This window comes from Zeus faber, assembly GCF_960531495.2.
Source record: "Zeus faber genome assembly, chromosome: 12".
NCBI lineage: Eukaryota > Metazoa > Chordata > Actinopteri > Zeiformes > Zeidae > Zeus > Zeus faber.
In genome coordinates this window covers 24032223-24047932 of record NC_137196.1, presented here as the reverse complement: position 1 = coordinate 24047932, position 15710 = coordinate 24032223, and the positions used below count along the sequence as shown (strand labels likewise).

The window sequence follows — 15710 nt, the reverse complement described above, 5'->3', positions numbered from 1 at the left end:
CACATCCCACCTATCCACACATCCCTTACAGAAGCACACGTGCATTTCACACCATCAACTATGCCTCACAGGTGACATTGTGATATAATATATTAGCACATTTTAGGGCTTATGTTTACATGAAAACACATGTTCTGAGTGAAGTAATGCTTTTTTCCCCCTCCCCTATAAGATATAGGATCAAAGACAGTTACCACATAATAATAAGTCCAAATAATAATTAAAAGATGAGAAATAAGATAATCGAATTGTAAGACGAGAAGGCTACTCCGAGGAACATACGATGTTGCGTTAGGTGCAACTTTTTCGGCGCAAACTGACTTTTTCTCCTCCCATCCCTCCCTCCCTCTCTGTCTCTCTCTCTCTCTCTCTCCCTCCCTCTCTCTCTCCCTCTTCACCGCAGCTGTAAGTAAATTCTAGGACAGGACGATCAGGATGAAAAGATGGCCGCCATGCTGTTACCAACAGGTCCTGATGGCTTGCGGAGGTTCACTCGCGAATCCCTGGCGACCATCGAGCAGCGGATTTCGGAGGAGCAGGCCAAGAGCGCCAAGGGCTACCGCGAGGATCTGGGGAACGTGGAGCTGCCCAAGCCCAGCGCCGACCTGGAGGCCGGCAAGCAGCTCCCCCGCATCTACGGAGAGATTCCTGCGGAGCTTGTTGGGGTTCCACTGGAGGACATTGACTTCTTTTACTTCAAGAACCAGAGGGTGAGGATTTCTGTGTGTGTGTGTGTGTCTGTGCGTGTATGTGCGTGTGTGTGTGTGTTTGGGTGGACGTAGGCCCTCGACATGTTCTTGTGGAATAATTCCTGATCCTGTTTCCTGTTGAAGTCAGCTCTAATGCTAAGATTTCCCCTTAGAAAGTCATTGCTCTTGGATCTGAAAAACTGGAGAAAGTAACCAGTCAAATGTTTTGTCTCGGTACTTTCCAGTGAGCACAAGACATAATTTAGGTGGCGAACATTATCTAGACTAGTTTGGAATCGGATTTTTAGCCCTGATTTACCCTGGGTTCCCCCTAGTGTAGACAACTTACAACATTAAAACCACCACTAATAACCACTAATATTGTGTAGCTTCCCCCTCGTGACGCCAAAACAGCTGTGACCCGTGGAGGCATGGACTCCACACGACCTCTGAAGGTGTCCTGTGGTATCTGGCACCAAGACGTTAGCAGCAGATCCTTTAAGTCCTGGAAGTTGCGAGGTGGGGCCCCCATGGATCGAGCTTGTTGTTCCAGCACATCCCACAGATGCTCCATCGGATCGGCCCTTAACCCCGCCCATCCACATGATGTAGAAGAAAAGGTGATTCATCAGACCAGGACACCTTCTTCCATTGCTCCATGGTCCAGTTCTGATGCTCACGTGTCCATTGTAGGTGCTTTCAGAGGTGGACAGGGGTCAGCATGGACACTCTGACCGTCTGTCTGCGGCTACACAGCCCCATAGGCAGCAAGCTGTGATGCACTGTGTGTTCTGACACCTTTCTATCAGAGCAGCATTAACTTTTTCACCAATTTGTGCTACAGTGGCTGTTCTGTGGGATCGGACCAGACGGGTTAGAGAGTGAGCATTGGGCGCCCATGACCCTATCGCTGGTTCACCAGTTGTCCTTCCTTGGACCACCTTTGGTAGGTACTAACCACTGCATACTTGGAACACCCACAAGACCTGTGGTTTTGGGAGATGCTCTGACCCAGTCTTCTAGCCATCACAATTTGGTCCTTGTCAAAGTGGCTCAGATCCTTACGCTTGTCCATTTTTCCTGCTTCCAACACATCAACCTCAAGAACTGACTGTTCCCTTGCAGCCTAAATTGTAATTCTAATCCAATTCTAGTTCCAATTCATTAGACATATCCTGAAACGAGCCGTTCAGCTTTGTGTCTCAGTACTACGTTACATTGAGACACATTCAAATTTGAACCGCTCCCCCGTCTGAGTAACTCAACAAACAAACAAATCTTTTAAAAGAAAGAGGTATTGATACCAACTGGCCGTGAAGAAACTGCAGAAGATGGAAATATTTAAAAGCAATAATAATAATATTTTATTTTCCGAAGTTTACGTGAAACAAAAAATCCCCGCGTGCGGTACATGTCCTGGTGCGTCTCGGTGCGGCGTCGGTGTCTCCCACAAGCTTGAAGCACGGCAACCAAAGTCACAACGAAACTTTTGAATGAGGCCTTGTAGATCTAATAGGAGTGAACATTCAGCAACTGGATTGCTTATTTCTCGCCTCAGAATCTCTTCAGAAACAGATTTTGGTGGACTGAGGAGGTGAAATCAGTGAAAGTTTACGAAGGGAACCCGGAGTAAAGCTCAAACCCCATTGGCTCACAGAACCAGGCGCCTGGCTGCTCATTCACATTTGAAGCCACACACACAGAAACCTGTTTTGAGACAGGGTGGATTTAGAGGCATGTTAGAATGGCTGGAATGCATAATGTGAGGGTTATTTTCAGCGAAACAATTCAAAAGCATGTTTTGTTTGACCCTCAGAGACCCTATATTACCTTGTTGAAAAGGAGCGTAATAGGTGCCCTTTAATAACAGTTGGATTTGTATTTGTATTTATTTTACAACGCCGCTTTATTTCAACCACTATGAACCGAATTTAGCTCGACCAGTCGACAGCCTTCCAACATCGTCTCAGACACAAAATGTTAAGGAGCTTGTATAAGCCTTGTTTCCCAGAAGCAATATCAAACATCTACCGGGGGATACTGCAGCCAACCTCCCTATATATTTAATACTTATGTATAGATGCTCTAAATAACTCAACCTAGACTAATGCTTTGTTTGCCCAATCGTATCCTTTTTGTATTTTTTCATTATTTCAACTCACTGAAAGGACGGAACATCAAGACGCTCAAACACAAACCTTCAGCTCAAATTCCCTTGCTTTTATTTTTTTTTATTTTTTTGTTCTCCTTTATAATACATTACAAATTTCCAAGTGGCATTAAAGTGCAGTTTGTTGGGATGGGGCACAGTGAAAAGTACCTCTTTAGAACCTCTTAGTAGATTCTGAAAATGGGATTAGCAAGTTTTGATTTTCAGAGTCAACAGATCAAGCCCGCGGCCCTTAATGGGGCGCTTATGGAGAGATGAAAAAGGGACGTGGCAGTGATTCTCAGGGTCTCTTTGTTTTGGCATGTGATGCGCTGCGGGATGGGAGGATTATCCAGAGGCCGATAAATATTTAAATAAATGCCACATCTGTTTGGGAAAAGGTTCAGCCCGCTTTGGAGTTGCCTTCCATTATCACCCCCGGCCCTGTGCTTGTGCACTTGTCGCGGCGATGATGGTGAATCTCTTTCTTGGAGACAGCGTCGACACGGATGGTAGACACCGCCGCGGACTCAACAGTCATGATATCGACAGCCGAGACACTATACTGTATACTGTTCATTAATGGCAAATTCATCTCACATTTAATCACATGCAATTTTATCGCATGAAATTCGATCGCATGAAATTTCATGCAAAACATGCAAAAAAAATCCAATAATATAGGTTATATAGAGACTCAGATGTTAATAGACACATAAAAATAAAAGAAAAAACATGCTCCTTCATAGATTCCAGTTGAAATTGGAAATCGGAACCCATTCAGAAAGTGGTTATCGAGCAAGTCAGTTGGTGCTGATGCTCCCGACTATGACTATGTTCGGTGTTAAAAAAAAACAACAAAACATCACTTGCCTGGAACATTGGTGGCCAACTCCTCCCCCTAATTCTTACACTAAATGGAAAATAGGGGTGTGGTTAGTAATGGAAGCTCCTGAAAATCATTAAATAGGTCAATAACAATAACGTTGCACCCACTGTTCTCCACACGCCTGTCCTTTTGCTCAAAACTCTTCCATATATTCATACATAACAGTAACTCCATCACTCTAGTATAGAGCACAGCAGCCTCCTGCCGTTCAAGTTCAAGTTCAAGAGATTATTTGTCACATACATACACATACGGTCTTACATATATGCAGAGAAATGTCATGACACCCGGTGATTACGCACAAGCTCTATAAGCTCGATAAATACTCAAATGTGCGTAATCGACACGCGGTGCTCGCGCAGGCGGCCGCAAGGGGCGGCGCCACAGTCGCGATTCTGGGTTCTATAATTATATAATAAGATGAATTGTCTGTGTTGTATTAAATATACATCTAAATCCTCCTAAATGAAACTTCTGTGCTGTCCAGAGCAACCATGTCTGGTTTGTCCCTCAATTCAGCATTTGGCAACAGTTGAATAATTTGAAATTATGATGGAAAAATATTACTCTCTAAAATTTGCATGTGGATAATTTTTTTAAAATAAGGTGTTGACTTTGACAGCCTTAATGATGTTCACACACATATATAGCATATCCACATGAATATATGAATTGTTGTTCATGATGGTTTTTAAAGAGATTACATTTTCTGACTAATATGTTTTTTTTTCTTCTGTTCACAGACTTTTATAGTACTTAACAAAGGGAAGGCCATCTTCCGATTCAGTGCCACATCTGCGCTTTATATATTTACTCCTTTTCACTTCATCAGAACGATTGCCATGAAAGTGCTCGTCCACTCATATCCTTTCTGGTTCTCATAGCTCCACAGCTGCATGGAATAGTTGAAGTAATAACTGGTCATACTCTGTATTATGTGAAATAATGAGGCAATTGTTTTTGGGGGAAGCTCGCTGTGGTGGTCTTCCTTTGCTTGGATTAGATCATCACATTATTTTTCATTTTAATTAGTTGGTTGAAGGGTAGTCGTATTAATGGAATTAGGGATAATGCAACAGCGGCTCATGACAGTTTTCTGGGAAAAGACTAGGGACAGATCACGATGATGATTATGATGACAGAAGCCTTTTTCCTGCTGGGAAAAAAAGCCTAAAAATATTTTTTATTTCTTTTAAATTTTAAATTTTTATTTTTTATTTTGTTTTGTATTTATATCATGAACATACTAAATAGAAGTATAGGATGTAGTTGATAAGAATAAGTAGTAACTCATAATATAAAAGATTCATATAAAATATGAAAAAATTCTAAAACGGTAAGAAGAGTTGTACGTAACTTACAGGAAGTTCAATATATATATATATATATATATATATTTAAACTAAATATTAGGCACTATACAATATAGAAATATTCATCACTAAATAATCAATATTATTTAAAAAAAAGTAGAAAAAAATAATCAAGTGGAAATAATAGGTAGATTAATTAACAATGTATAGTACAATGTTGAGTAAAGTTGTGACCCAGCATTTAAGTTTAACCATTAAAATAGTGTGACACATGCTAGAAAGTATGAGCTTTCCTGGCTCTTGTGAGGATAGAGTTATGAATAAGGCAAATAAAACTTTATTGATCACCTTTAATGACTCGCTTCAATATTCTGGCAAGGCCGTTTGGTGAGAGGAACCCTCCGAAACATCAACTCCACGCCAGGTTAAAGTGGTAAAAGCCAATCCCCGCCCCCAACGTGGGCAGATAAGCCAATTTATAATATTCTATTGGATTTCTATTGGATTTTTCCATAGTCCCATTTTTGAAACAGCTTTGTAATGTTCCTCCCTGGCATCGCCAACCAAATCCCCTGATATCCCCCTTTTAATCTCCGAAATGAAATAAGAGCAAGGAGATTTGACATCATGTGTTCGCTGCCTGCTTCTCAGACGGGCTGCTGGTCCTTTGCATGCAGCGTGTCTGCTGCGACTTTGAGGCCACGGACGTGTTAACGAAGCGTTGTTATCCAATAATTAATGAACTGAGAAATCCAACAGGTGATATTGTGCACAATATGTACTTGTTGGAATCATTTCATGACTTCATTAAACTAGATTTTAGTGTTATTCATTTCAATATGGTTCAAATTCAATTTAAAATGCAACTGAATTGTCATTTTACTGCACCGGTACGCACGTGCAACATATAGTGTAAGATACATATACACAGATACATTTGCTGTCAGTATTATTTCTCATTATTTAATAAAATTACTTATCTTACCTCAAAATATCAGCCTCCGATAATTTTCTTTTTTATTACAATCTCCGTCAAAAAAATCCGAAATTATAAAGTCTGGCACGCAGTTGTATTGACCAAATCAAGTACTTCGAAGGCCAGTTGAGCCCAAATAGCGCAGACGAGCGATATTCCGTTGAGCCTCGTGCTTGATCCTGAGGCTTTATCACAATGATATCACTGGCGACATTTCTTGTCACTGTTTCATTTTCTGTTGCTTATCTTGATGCTATTTCCATAATCTCCATTTAGTTTTATTTGTTTTATTTATTTATTTGCCTGGGGGTGTCTTTTGCGGTCATTCTACGCAGAACAGTTGGATTTCATAGGATTATTCTAATTGAAATCCCAGATGCTTCCCTGTCTTTGTATGCTTTCCTGTGTTAGAAAAGAAAAAGATGAAAATGCGGTGTGACGTGTGACGTGCAGTTATCATGGAGTTGTTTTCCACGTCAGGGCGTCAGTGCTGTCCGTCACCTTATTTATTCCTTAACGCGTCTCCACGTTGTTTAGCCTCTTTATAATGTGCACGATTCTGACCAACTGTTGTTTCATGGCGATGTCCGACCCGGCACCGTGGACCAAGTATCTGGAGTAAGTAGAAAAGTTTCCTCTTACATCTCTAATGTTGAAGAACATGCTTACTCTGTGGGGGGGGGGACAACAGTCATTAAAACTGCAGCTCAATTTGATCTAATGCCGAGCTCTGCCGGGTTTGTTGCTTTGTCGTCCGCGATCGGGGAGTGTTTAGAAACGTAAGTACACCAAGCATGCCGTGTTTTACCGCTTTTTGAAACCCACCATCGCCGTGTCAGCCAAGCATGTGGCGCTACGTGAACCAGCAGCTGCAACACTGGTGGTTATTATGGTGCGCCCATGAACGCCACGCAGGCTTTTGGCCGACCTGTCGCCGCGGCCATAAATCATGCGTCGCCTTTGGCTCGCTTTTTTTCCTTTGGCATGTCATCCACATTGTATGGGAGTCAACGTGCATTGCCATCATTTCAAAATGTACCGTTCAAACGAGAGGAATCTCAAGTTGCGCTCGGAAAATAGACATTTTCTGGGCGTAACTTCGTGGTCGTTTTCATTTGAAATATTTGCTGATTCTGCAAATTTGAAGCACGCTAGTTTACGGATGAACACATCGTTGCGATTCAATTCTGTTGAAAAAATGCGACTGATGTTTCGGTATATTGAGGTCTATACAGTAATGTATGTATTTAAATTGGGGGAAAATTTAAATACAAAATCACTCAATAATTTTTTTAATGGTATTGATGATATTGATGAATAGATGGTGTTACATAACACGCAATAGTTTTATCAAAGTCATTCTGATTTGGAAAATTCACCTTAAACACAACTTGGTGTCTGCTGTTGGTATTGTGCACATCATATAATGTAGATAATATTTTTCCATCTCCTCAGTTTGACCTGGAGTGAAAGACATTAACGGGGCCCATTTTAAAAACGGTGTCTGTCGATCTGAAATGGCACAATATGTCTGAAATCCCTGTCGACAAAGTCAGAAAGCTCGAGGCTGAAATTGCGTACACGTGATGCACTGCTTTTTATCTTATCATGCATTTTTTTGGGCTGTAATAATGTTTCTTTTTTTCAGTGATTGTGGTTGTTTGTGTTTACAATGTTAATTTAGCCACAAATTCAAACCTGAGTTCTCAAATCGTATTTTTCACATTTTGATTTCCTAACACAGCCTTGTCCCACCCGTTGGTATTTTCAGATATACGTTCACTGGAATCTACACCTTCGAGTCCCTAATAAAGATTTTAGCGAGGGGATTCTGCATAGGACCCTTCACCTTCCTGAGAGACCCCTGGAACTGGCTGGACTTTTCCGTCATTGTAATGGCGTAAGTAAAAGCCGCCGTACGCACTCGTCGGTTTGTTTTGCGAAATTCCGTTGCAGGAGTTTGACATTTTGGTTTGGACTATGCGGGAGTTTCAGCCGCTGTTCAAAAAAGATTTTGAATTTAAAAAAAGGAATCGTTGACGGTCGGATTCAAGCGGGAAGCAGGAGTCAAAGCAAAAATTCTGGAATTAAATCAGGAACATTCATGACTCAGTTCCCTTTGAAACATAGTAATATAATAATAATAATAATAATAATAATAATAATAATAATAATAATTATAAATATATATTTTTGTTAATAATAATAATAATAATAATAATAATAATAATAATAATGATGATGATGATGATAATAATAATTATAATATAATATAATAATAATAAATATTAATAAATAATATACTGAATATGAAGAGAAATTATTAAAAGGGTGTTTTTTAATAGTTTTAAATATAAGCCTCATTTGAGTGTTGAACAAGTTTTTTATGTGATAATTTAATAGTGTGATATATTATGTAATATTTAAACAACAAGAATTAATAAGATACAATTTAAACATGTGGCACGTTTCTACTGTAGTATATGCTGATTTAGGTCGATAATTAACCTGTTTCTGAAAGTCATATTTACTTAGCATGAGGGGCAATGTTCAGCGGCCATCCAAGGGATTGTTTAAACAGATGAAAGTTATCATTTAAGGACCTATAATCCCATTGTGGGGGTCGGAGGTCTGTGTGTCATGATGCGGGTGCTGGATTAGACCGTGACCTATTTATGATGCTTTATTTTGCAAGCACAATCATCCTTGAAAACAGAAAGTTAAAAACATCCTCCTGTCTTCTGTCCACTTTCGCTCTCCCATATCAAAATTGCATTTTTTTTTGTGGATACCCTAAGAGACAATATGACTTTTATTCCCGTGTTCTGTTCCCAGATATGTGACCGAGTTTGTAGACCTTGGCAATGTCTCCGCATTAAGAACTTTCAGAGTCCTGCGAGCGTTGAAAACCATCTCCGTCATCCCAGGTAAATCACGTCAAAGTGGTCCACATGTACGACAGCTTTAATGCAGTCCGTTGGCGCTTGACTCCAGTGAAATTTCATATAAATTCCATAAAATTGCATCATTCGATGATATCAGATGACATCATGACCGGAAAATTGTTGAAACTGCTCACACTGAATCATATAAACACATTAAAATATTCTGCTTTTGATATGACAGTATAGCAGAATAGAGAGAATATAGTAGAACTGACTGAAGGGCGTGACAGTGGAGGGTGGGGCCACTTTTATGACATCACCAACAGGACACACTGCTCAGATAATTGCCGTGGGATTGTTTCTGTCACGTAGAATAATGTTCGGAAACATCTGACCTTCCAGTCTATCCCCTGGAGATATTCCAAATTGCCTTGCACACCACCTTGGAATAAAAATAAATTGCCCATACTCTATTTCCCTAATTTCCCCCCATTATTTGAGTACATTTTTTTAAAAGAAGGATGACCTCTGGGTTTTCTATTTAGAAAGCGACCTTTGCCCCGTTTTTCCCAAACCTAACCCGGGGATTTGAATTCTACAGGCAAAGATTTGTCACCGACCCGCGATCCTTTCTCCTTCCAGGCCTCAAGACCATCGTTGGGGCCCTCATCCAGTCGGTGAAGAAGCTGGCAGACGTGATGATCCTGACCGTCTTCTGCCTGAGCGTGTTTGCGCTCATCGGCTTGCAGCTCTTCATGGGCATCCTGCGGCAGAAGTGCATCCGCAGCCTGGCGCACTGTGTCAACTCCTCCTTCGACCCCAGCGACAGTTTCACCTGCAACAACAGGAGCTGGAGCTCCAGGATGGACTTCCTCACCAATGAAGGTCCGTCCAGGGTCACTCATCAGCTCACCCTGTACACTGTGAACCTTATGAGTGCAATGAACTACAAACTTATATTTTGAATTCAGGAAATGTTTTTTGTATTATGATGATTATTACTGTATTATCATAATCATAACAGATCTTTATATTATTATTATTATTATTATTATTATTATTATTATTATCATTATTATTAATAATAATAATAATAATAATAATAACAATAACAATAATATGTAATAATTCTAATAATATAATATAATATAATATAATATAATAATAATTATTATTATCAATCATAATAATAATAATAATTTGAATAAGAATCTCATCCGTCTGTTTTTTCTATTATTTTCCTCAGATAATTTCTACAAAGTGGAAGGAGCAAAGGATGCCTTAATATGTGGATATGGAAGCGATGCAGGGTAAGTCAACCTCCTTTCCTCTCCACTGTATGACTGAGCGTCCTGCATAGACCATTATGTAACAATGTTGATCATGGGATGGGGTCTGATCCTATGTCTGCCGCCTGCATAATGGGCATGTGCAGTGACAAACAACACAGCAACCCGTGTGGCACAGACCCCGTGGTGCGGTTTATCACTCCGCTTCCACCGGAGCCCCCGGCGTACGCAGACGGTCAGAGAGCAGCTGGAGGGTCCGTGTTTAGGTTTTTTTGATCGTTGACACGGTGCAGCGAACCGGATCGGATCACCGACCACTCCGGGAGGTTGTTGTGTTATTGTTTGGATGAGAGGATTGGAATGCTGCATTCCAAGAGTACGGCTGATATACAGTATCCTGAGGAATTTTATCCTTCGACCTAGAGTTGACATCAAACTCACCATTTTATTTGAAATATTGTTTGATGAAGTTGTATTATTATGAATGGCCGACAAACCCAATTCATGCAATAAATGTCAATAAGTGTCTAAATTAGTTTGACATCACATTTCACGTAAGATAGTTTTTTTCAACCACACCTACAAGATTTATCCGGCGATTGTTTCCGATCAAAGGCGCAGCTTCAAACCGTCCAAATTTCACCACTCGGCCTCCGCTCTGGTTAATCCTATAAATCTAAATGCGTTTGAAACAACCACAGCAGGATGACTCTGCCCCTGCCAGGCCTCCGGTCAAGGGCTATAATGAACTAAATACCCATCTGTGTGAAATCGAAATCCTGCCGTTTCAACAAATGCCTCTTCCACAACGTGGTTGGGTTAATCGGGAATAATTATTTGAAAAATAAGGGGTAAAAATGTATATTACCCAGGAAACATTTTTGACAATTTCGAACAGTTTGAGCTTGTATACGGCCCCAAAAGGAAAAAAAAAAACGAAAAACTGAAATTGAACCGTTGAACCTCCCGAAACCCGTTTCAATCATTTGTGCTCCAGTGAGAGAGAAAAGAGGCTCTTCAGTTTGGGAACGACTCCCGCTCAGCGTCTGCTTATCCAGCTGCTTCTACAGCTTACTACAGTTTCTTAGTATTACTTGCACCGGTTAAAGTACGTTTTTATTTTATGAAGCTTGGTCTTTGTTTTTCCAAAATTCGGCCCTGCGTTGCTGCCTTTTGAAATGCCCTGAAAGATACCCACTCTCATACCCACATCTGGTTTCATGCACAACTAAGACACTTTTAATCTGCTCAGGTTTTTTTTTTTCGAGTCTCTAATGGCTTTGATAATGGCTGTTTGGACAATAAAGAACGATGAGGATTAGTCCTTCTTTTTTTTGGTGTAATTTGAAGGCTGCTCTGCGGCGGCCAAGGATTCGTTATTTGTGTTGTGTGTGCGTGTTATTATCAAGTCGACAAAAATGCGAGATAAAGAGGTTTCCTGAAGTGTGATGCTATAATGTAATGGTTCCCGGTGAAAGTATTTCCCACGTTGTTATCTTGTTTTGGGTTGGGTTTTTTTCTCTGCAAAATGAACAGGACTGTGTTTAGCTCCTGTGACGTTTTAGATTTGTCCGTTTTTTTTTTTTTGGTTTTTTTTAGGCTAGAGACAAGATATTAAGCAGGTCAGAAGGGAGGACGTAAAACATAGAGGATGCTTAATCTTTTGAGTGTATTCCAACAAGTAATCCCTGAGTAGATTTCCAAATTAAACCTTTGGATACATTATCACACACACGCAAACACACACACACACACACACACACACACACACACACATAGGCTCACATGCTTGTGCACATACACTCTCACACACACACACACGCTCACACACACACACACACACACACACACACACACACACACACACACACACACACACACACTTGTGCCCCGCGTTCACACATTCAAATGACAATTTCAGTTTGTGACCAACATCTGTGATAGATTATTTTGACGAAAAATGTTGGAAAATCAGTCTGTCATGAATTTTCTACTATTTTGCCTTTTTTTTTTCTTGCTTTGTAATGGACCAGTTTGGGTATTATTACTTATCCTTGTACTTTACCTAATTTTCCCCTTTCCCATCTTCAAGGCAGTATGCATCAAGGATAATGACTGATGTCTGACCTTTACTGTTGTACGGGCGGCTTCAACTTGGGCCCTCTCCCAGTTTAGTACACAGTCGCTCTGCCCCCATGTCTTACGGGTGAAAATGATTTGGGATTAAAGACAAATATCCCTTTGCATTTGAAAGATGTTCTCTTTAATAATTTCTTCCCACACAAAGAGCATATATGCCTCAAAGACAATCCCTACAAACAGAGGTAATTGAAAAATGTTATGAAACACATATTCTACTCTCCAATACTTTCATATGGACTTTCATATGGATATCTAAAATTGTCTGTATGTAAGCCTATATAGAGGCAAATGAAGGGCAATAGCATATTATACAGCACATTTCATTCACATGCAAGACTCAGTGTGCTTTGCATGAAATACACATAACAAAAAAATAACAAAAATAAAAAAGTGCAAAAATAGAAAGTGAATAAAATATCTAAATTCATGGAAGAGATGGATTACACCGTTTATGCCACATCTGACATCTTCAATTCTTTAGGTGTGGAAAAAGAGGGTCATCAGAACCTGTCCAGAGGAGAATGTCAGCAGGACAGACCCTCATGAGGCCTCAATATATCCCCACTGATCCCCCAGTCCTCACTGAACCCACATCTCCTGAATCCCCAGTCCCCCTTGAACCCCCAGTCCCCCTGAACCCCCAGTCCCCCCAAACCCCCAGCCCCCCCTTGAACCCCCAGTCCCCCCTGAACCCCAAGTCTCCCCGAACCCCCAGCCCCCCCCGAACCCCGAGTCCCTACTAAATCCCCAGGCCCCACTGAACCCCCAGGCCCCACTGAACCCCCAGTCCTCCTGAGGCCCTAGTCCCCACTGATCCCCCAGTCCCCACTGATCTCCCACTGAACCCCCAGTCTCCACTGAGCCCCTAGTCCCCCCCTGAACCCCCAGTCCACCTAAACCCTAAGTTTGATATATTTTCTACTTCTGAGTTTTGAGAAGTCGTTTTTTTCCTGGGAAAAGATGGCCCCCCCAATTTTGTACTGACCCATCCAAAATCCAATTTCTGCCTGTGCCACTGAATGTGCTCTGCTATGTTTGATAGGGACTTTAAAGGGATGAAAAAAAAAAACCTGCACATACTCACGAACCATAACAGCATAACCCATAAAAACTAAAAATCAAAATTGAAGACAGAGAGTTCAGTTTAAAGGCCAGAGAGAGCAGAAATGTTTCGGGTCCACTTTTGAAAGTTGTCACAGTTATTTTCGGCTGACATTTCGGGTTATCGGGAAAGTTGTTCCACTATTTATGGTACATGGTAACTGAAAGCAGCTTCGCCAAGTGTCGCGTTCTCCCCGGGGACAGTTAATTGAGCGCTCCCTCCACGAGGCTTTGACAGCTCCCGATGGCTCCTATCGCCAGAGCACGGTGGAGATGTTGTTTGGCACCGATCCAGTCAGTGCTTTAATGGGAGGTGGCGAGATTTAGAAATCAATTCTCTGTCAGAGATTTCAGAGGCATCGTCATGTGCTCCTATTTTAACATGCCAAACATGAATTCAGCGTTTTTTGAAATTGGACGAAAAGACATTAGATAATGGCAAAAGTGTGTTGCTGCCACGGCAGAAAAATAACAACCGAACAGTATCACATTATACTGTGAAAAGTTTATTGTTATAACAAGATATTTTCACGTTATTATGAAATACAAACTTATCACGTTATAACAAGAAACTTTTCTTGTTATAACTTTATACTATTTATGACGTTATAACGTTAAACTTTTTAAGTTATAGCAATAACTTATGAACGTGATATAAAACTTATGAATATACTGTAATTATTCATAAGTTGATGAATATATAAATTCAAAAAGGGCGTTGTTCATTATGCAACCTGAACAACTGCAGATGAATTACACTTTATGCATGGACCCTTATCGCCTTATAACTATATACTATTTATCATGTTATAGCTATATACTATTGGTCATATTATAACGATATACTATTTATCATATTATAATTATATACTATTTATCATATTATAACTATATACTATTTATCACGTTATAACTTCAAACATTTCATGTTATAACATGATAAATAGTATGTACTGAAGTCATAACGTGATACGTTTGTATTTCGTAATAACGTGAAAATATCTTGTTTTAAAGTGAAAAATATCTTAAACATAACTAAACACAAATCTTTCAGGTTGTAACGTGATACCGATCCGTTTTTATGTTTGGGGCATGGCAGCAATACGCTCCTGTGGATAATATTAAAAGATTATGCCGAAACAATTCTGAAAGCTCGGGAATAAATTAAGTAAAGCGAGGTTTCCTGATCTTTTTTTAGAGACGATATAAAAGATATAGAAATTGAAATGTAAGAAGATTTCTTTATAATAAGGTGATTGGGCTCATTTTTCACAGCTGTCATTCTCTGTCCAGGAGGAGGACGACCCCACAGTCAGACGGCTCAGAGGGGTGGTCAGTTACCGTAGAAACCACTCGCTTTCAATTGTTCTGGCAGTTTGTCCTTGTGTATATTGTACTGAAACAGTACTGAATAGGGCACCGTTGAGCAAATTGAATAGTTAATTTCATTATCAGCCACAGCAGAACAAAATAAAATGCCTTCTGTTATTTTGAGTTTCCGGAAGCAGGAGAGGTGTTTGTTTCTGATGATTTTGTGACCTCAAGTTAGACTGATCTTGACCCTTGACCTTTAAAATGACCACAGATCCATATACCAATAATGAATACCTTTCACAACTGAACTTTATCAGATATGTCAAAGTGGAATCACAGTCCTCTCTATTTCTATTCATTCAGAAGGTTAAAATTGTGAAGCAGATTCCATATTTTATGTATTTAACATATTATAACAACTATTATCGGATTAAGCCAAAAGTTGACCCGTCCCTTCCACCTCCAGCTCGCCAAAAACCAGACGAGCGGCACACATGTTAGACACGCACATTTGTGTCGCACTGTTCAATTTCCATTTCCTATGTTCCTGTGTCAAGAATTATGAGTTGCATGCGGCGTGATGCCTAGAGTGTGTGTGTGTGTGCGTGTGTGTGTCTGTGTGTGCGTGTGTGTGCGTGCGTGCGTGCGTGTACAATATGTGTAATTGTTGGGGTGTGTGTGTGTATGTGTAGGTGTGTGTGCATACCTCTCTGTGTGTGTTGTCAGTGCTAAAGAAAAAGAACATGAATAATATAAATAAATATTTATATTATTCATAATAATATTATGGATAATAACAGATGTGTGCGTGCCCGACCGTCGACTCCTCAGCTCACGAGCGAACAAAACCCAAATCACCGTCTTACGACCCGTCATCTCGGCTGTAACTGGCTGACGAGCCGGTGGGCCGGTTAACTTACTGCATGACCAGCTGTAAGGGTGGAGTGGATAACCCCCCGCTTG

At 40.4% G+C, this 15710-nt stretch overlaps 1 protein-coding gene across 1 annotated transcript in view; it reads left to right on the top strand.

Moving 5' to 3' along the window:
- Positions 1-443: 443 nt before the first annotated feature.
- Positions 444-15710, top strand: part of LOC307238618 (sodium channel protein type 2 subunit alpha-like) — a gene marked incomplete at its 5' end in the record, with an annotated part of 41644 nt that continues 26377 nt past the window's right edge. The window contains 7 exons of the mRNA XM_080011679.1: positions 444-710; positions 4471-4601; positions 6554-6634; positions 7788-7916; positions 8852-8943; positions 9544-9786; positions 10148-10211. Coding sequence (XP_079867805.1) covers positions 444-710; positions 4471-4601; positions 6554-6634; positions 7788-7916; positions 8852-8943; positions 9544-9786; positions 10148-10211 — 1007 coding nt within the window. The remainder of the gene's footprint in view (positions 711-4470; positions 4602-6553; positions 6635-7787; positions 7917-8851; positions 8944-9543; positions 9787-10147; positions 10212-15710) is intronic.